Source organism: Gossypium hirsutum, chromosome A02, assembly GCF_007990345.1.
Source record: "Gossypium hirsutum isolate 1008001.06 chromosome A02, Gossypium_hirsutum_v2.1, whole genome shotgun sequence".
Lineage (NCBI taxonomy): Eukaryota > Viridiplantae > Streptophyta > Magnoliopsida > Malvales > Malvaceae > Gossypium > Gossypium hirsutum.
In genome coordinates, this window is record NC_053425.1 from 107,179,590 (window position 1) to 107,183,847 (window position 4,258).

Genomic DNA, 4,258 nt, shown 5'->3' on the forward strand with positions numbered 1-4,258 from the left:
AAATGAACCGTAGGAAGTGACGAACTGTGGCTAATAACGAAAGTTCTTTGGAATAAATAGAGGCGGGTGTTTCAGTGTTCTATTTTTTTTCATAGCTTATCCAAGCAGCATCCCTAAGAAACCGGAGCTTGTAACAAAAAGTGTGAAGAACAAAAAAACACACACAAATATGGCTGCTGCAGAATCATCTTTTAAGGTTCGTTTCACTGTTTATTATATTGACCTTTTCAATTATTTTCACCTAAAAAAAATGCTTCATAGATTAAACCAAAAATGGCAAAAACACCTTTATTTATATGTATATATATCGGCGAAAGCATTAATAAAAAATAAAAAATAAACACTTGGGTTTTTCATTTTCAATGTAACAGAGCTCAAAGCTTAATGTTTATGAAAAAAGAATTTAGCTTTGAAAATGGGTTTGCTTTGTATTTTTCTTTTAATTGATTTTGATGGACAGATAATATTGGGTTCTTCATCAATGGCTCGGCAACGGATTTTAGCTGAAATGGGTTATGAGTTTACAATCATGGTATGTTGCTGTTAACTTTAAAGTTATTGCCATATTTAAACAAGTTTCTTACTAAAGGACAAAAAAATGGGTTGTTAATTCTGCTTTAACGGATTTAAAGAATTCATTTGAGGGGGTTTTTGATAAATTTCCCCTTTTTGTTAGAAAATTTTTAAGTAACTATGTGATTTAGACTGCAGATATTGATGAGAAAAGTATAAGAAAAGAAAAGCCAGAAGATTTGGTGACGGCTCTGGCTGAGGCAAAGGTGTGTTTGCTTTGCTTTGTTTTGTTTTGTTTTTTTAACTATTAAGTGTCTCGGCTTGGCCGATAGCCCTACGGGTTCATACATGGAGGTAAGTTCGGTATTGTTCCGGTCAGGGGTTTGTTTTCTGATTCAGCCGAATGCCCTGACGGGTTTATCGAGCAAGAATACCTCTATTGCAAACTAAAGAGTTTGTGCACGGATTGAGCTTACCCCATGACCTATGGTTTATTGGCATTTGCAAGAGGAATGCTGTCACTTGAGCTAGTTGTTTAGAGTATCATGAAGCTGTTGTACTAGGAATCGGATTGTATTTTGCTCTTTCTACTAAAAACATGAGTAAATTACTTATTATACATTAAATCAAAGAGTAAACTAGTTCTTTTGTTTAAACCTCCATCCATTCTGCAGTTAAAATTTGGTCCTGTACCTCAACATGAGGTACACTTAGCACGCTTATTGTATAGTTGTTCTGTTAACCACACCAGTTTTTTGAGTAGAGGGACAAAATGCAATCTGACTTCTAGTATAGAGGCCTCCATGATACTTTTACCCTTTAGGAGTTCACAGACCGGGGTACATCAACTACTATTTTCTTTGATTTTGTGATTTGGTTTTATTTGTGAGGGACCTAAATCAGTGGTCTACACTTTGCATCAGTAGATGATGAATCTCGTCATTTCATTCAGATGGCTTATGAGTTAAAATGGTTGAATTGTTATAATTTCGTTTTCTAGGCAATTGCCATCATGGCAAGGCTTCAGCACACTGATATACTCAAGAACGTTGCTTGCCCCACGTTGCTAATTACCGCCGATACGGTATTCTTTGAGCCAATTCTTATTCGATATTGAAACCTTCAGTTGGTTTTTATTTACTTTAACAATTGCAGCAATAATGGTCATGCTCTTAGTATTTGATAATACCGAACGCCGGCTTAACCGGCATCCCGGTAATGCAATTTCATCTGGTATCTGTTGTCCTAGTACTATAACGTATAGCGGCACGACAAGTTCATGACAACTGAATCATCTTGTTCCTATTTGCTTATCCTGAATCAGCTAAGATGCCTGTTCGAGCTGGTATGGTTCGATGAGAACTTGCTTTTGCTTTGTTCTTGATTGATAACAATATAAGCTGAACAGCCCGATACCTGAGCTGGTATGCTTGATTAGTGGCAAAGGGAGTAACGCTGAAGATTTATCGAATGCGGTTATCGTCGTTTTTACGTTAGCCCGAACATTGTTTGTTTCATAGATTGTTGTTTTCTTGGATGCCTTATCTGGTTCTAAATCGGTGTTTTTCGTGTTTATCAGGACTTATGCGGATTGTTTATGCAGGTAGTGGTCTATAAAGGGACAATCAGAGAAAAACCGTGCAACGAAGACGAAGCACGGGAGTTTATCAAAGGTTTGTTTAACGTTCTTAATGGTGATGTCTTACGAGATGAACCGGATTTTGATGTCATGTACCATTGCAGGGTATTCCGGGGGCCATGCAGCGGTGGTTGGATCCGTTCTCGTGACTAACCTTAATTCTGGAGCTAGCAAAGGTGGATGGGAAAGTGCAGAGGTACAACTTATTTCCTGATATCATTAGCTTCTCCGTTCGGTCCAAATCTACTAAATCCTGACTCCGAACTCAATAAGATTAGATTTTGTTTTACAGGTTTACTTCCACGACATACCTAACGAAGTGATCGATAGCCTGGTAAAGATCCGTATGAACATGTCATAACTCGATTTTCTTTTCTTGAGCTATGTTTTTCTTTTCCCACCTGATTTGAGTCCTATTCGATATTGAACCGAGCTTATAGATTGACGAGGGAATCCCATTCAAGGTTGCTGGTGGTCTAATGCTTGAACATCCTCTAACGTTACCATTTGTTGATGCCGTGGTGAGCTTTGCTTTTTTCCGTTGCTTTATTGCATTATCTTTCGATATTTTGGGTGACATAACGTAAAATGAAGTTATATTGATAAATATTGGTCCATACCTTAATATTCTGCCATTATGATGCACTCTATTTCCGGATTATATATAATTTTATTGTTGCGGATCATTTTGGGTTATTCGGATTAACCAATCAAGTTTTAAAGATCCGGTCATCTCGAGTTTATGTCATTTTTTATTATTTGTTCATATCGTTTGGATTTGTGTCATTCCAGGTTTGGGTTGTTTACTTTTTTGTTCAAATCAAGTTAACTTGAGTTTGAATCTGAATTAGTCGCAACGAATTTTCGAATTCAAGTCGAGTTTATTTCAAATCATTCATCTAAAATAGTTTATCTTTTCGTATTTTAAAATTTTAGGGTAATTTTCGGTTATTCGAGTTTACTAGGCAAGTTTTTCAAATCATTTGCTAGGTCTGGGTTGTTTGCTCTTTTTCTCAAATCGGGCTGGCTTGAGTTTAAATTCAAATTAATCAAAACAGATTCTTAAATTCAGTTCAAGTTTATTTCGAATAACTTCGTGAGTTAGATTGTATTTTGTCTCTTTTACTCAAAAAATGGATAAATTAGCCTTTGTATATTAAATCAAATAGCAAATTGATCGTTCTGTTAAAAATTCCATCTATTTCTATTGTTAAAAACCGGTCTTTATACGTTAACATGACATACACGTGGCATGTCACATGTTACTCTATGGTTATTTCATTAGACATGCTAGTTTTTAACAGTATAAATAAATAAAATTTTTAACAAAAAAGACTAAATTGCTCTTTGATCTAATATATAGGAACTAGTTTACTTATTTTTTTAATAGAGAGACAAAATACAATCTAAATATGATTACAAGGATCTTTACAATATTTTTACCCAAATAACTCATCTAAAATAGCATAGTTTTATGTTTTAAAATTTTACAGCAATTATGAGTTATTTTAGTTTACTTTTTCAAATAAGGTCATTTTTATTTAAATCATTTATGATTATTTATACGGATCATTATGGGTTTATATCATTTTAAATTTCGAGTTATTTCAAGTTTTGAGCACATTAAACTAAATTTGAGTTTGAATATGAATTAATAAAAAAAAAATCGGATTCAGAGTGAATTTTATTTCAAATAAATCATCTTAAATATCATGGGTGTTATTGGCAGATAGGGGCGACTGATACTGTGATGGGACTATCTAAATCTCTCACTGAAAAACTTATAGAGGAGGCTCTATGTCAACCGGGTTCATCGCCGAGAGTTCAAAATATGAGCTGACAGCTATGGATAAAGCTCTTCAAGAAGAGATTTTTGGAAACATGAAAGTTTTTTATTAAGAATTGAATTATCTTTTATTATTTTTACTCAAAAATGGGTAAATAATTTTTATTCGCTCAAAGAGCAAACTAATTATTTATTTGAGCAAACTAGTTATTTTATTAAAAAATTTATCTAATTTTACTATTAAATTTTGGTTTTTGTATGTTAAAATGTTGTGCATTATGTGTAATTGCTTAATTATTCTATTAAGGTCCTTTTATTTA

At 33.7% G+C, this 4,258-nt stretch overlaps 1 protein-coding gene across 5 annotated transcripts; it reads left to right on the top strand.

Annotated features, from left to right (window-relative positions):
* Positions 1–4,258, top strand: LOC107909402 (7-methyl-GTP pyrophosphatase). Of its 5 annotated transcripts, none has more exons than XM_041080927.1 (9): positions 1–196; positions 461–532; positions 705–779; positions 1,514–1,597; positions 2,117–2,186; positions 2,257–2,348; positions 2,445–2,486; positions 2,593–2,673; positions 3,882–4,258. In XM_041080927.1, exons 1-9 carry the CDS (start codon positions 170–172, stop codon positions 3,990–3,992), a joined length of 654 nt encoding a protein of 217 aa, XP_040936861.1. In that variant the 5' UTR covers positions 1–169; the 3' UTR covers positions 3,993–4,258. The 5 variants fall into 5 exon arrangements, 4 of the variants coding, with proteins under 4 accessions (XP_040936861.1, XP_016692392.2, XP_040936862.1 ...); XR_005904803.1 differs by having other exon boundaries at positions 29–196; positions 2,093–2,186; positions 2,445–2,496; positions 3,882–3,998; XM_016836903.2 differs by having other exon boundaries at positions 29–196; positions 2,093–2,186.

Excerpts from the sequence above, each read along its gene's own strand:
- LOC107909402 (XM_016836903.2), top strand. The coding sequence starts at position 170 with ATGGCTGCTGCAGAATCATCTTTTAAG. Across the intron at positions 2,349-2,444 it reads GTGGATGGGAAAGTGCAGAG|GTTTACTTCCACGACATACC; the intron begins GTACAACTTATT and ends TTTGTTTTACAG. Across the intron at positions 2,674-3,881 it reads TACCATTTGTTGATGCCGTG|ATAGGGGCGACTGATACTGT; the intron begins GTGAGCTTTGCT and ends TGTTATTGGCAG.